The 555-nt window shown below is 53.7% G+C and overlaps 1 protein-coding gene across 1 annotated transcript; it reads left to right on the top strand.

Moving 5' to 3' along the window:
• Positions 1 to 234: 234 nt before the first annotated feature.
• On the top strand, positions 235 to 546 carry MONBRDRAFT_30627 (uncharacterized protein; the record flags this gene model as incomplete). The annotated part of the gene is made up of 1 exon (XM_001751071.1): positions 235 to 546. One exon carries the CDS (start codon positions 235 to 237, stop codon positions 544 to 546), a length of 312 nt encoding a protein of 103 aa, XP_001751123.1.
• Between the last annotated feature and the right edge of the window lie 9 nt (positions 547 to 555).

Raw genomic sequence — 555 nt, forward strand, 5'->3', positions numbered from 1 at the left:
TTTTACCATCCTCCGCATCCGACTAGTAGCATACGCCGGTGGGGCCACGCTGCCAAAAGGAGGCGGATTTTCGGCAGAAGCGTAATCTTCGGAAGGAGCTGGCGGCGCCGATGCTGCCACAGGGCTCGAGCTCATCAACGGTGTCTTCTCCATGACGACCTGCGCCGAGTTTTCTGTTTGCCCGTTCCACTCCCGGGACCACCACGATCCACCGACAACAACTCAAGAGCCAAAATGATCCAGCACAACGAGGTCACTGTGCTTTGGTGTCAGAGGGACACCGAGAAAATGCGGCTTCATCGTTTTCTGCTCCAGCTCTGGCCCTCAAAGCTACATGTGCACACGTGTGCGTGTGTGTGTGTGTGTGTGTGTGTGTGTGTGTGTGTGTGTGTGTGTGTGTGTGTGTGTGTGTGTGTGTGTGTGTGTGTGTGTGTGTGTGTGTGTGTGTGTGTGTGTGTGTGTGTGTGTGTGTGTGTGTGTGTGTGTGTGTGTGTGTGTGTGTGTGTGTGTGTGTGTGTGTGTGTGTGTGTGTGTGTGTGTGTGTGAGAAAAAAAA

The sequence above is a fragment of the Monosiga brevicollis genome, genomic scaffold (genome assembly GCF_000002865.3).
Source record: "Monosiga brevicollis MX1 MONBRscaffold_147 genomic scaffold, whole genome shotgun sequence".
NCBI classification, from domain to species: domain Eukaryota; class Choanoflagellata; order Craspedida; family Salpingoecidae; genus Monosiga; species Monosiga brevicollis.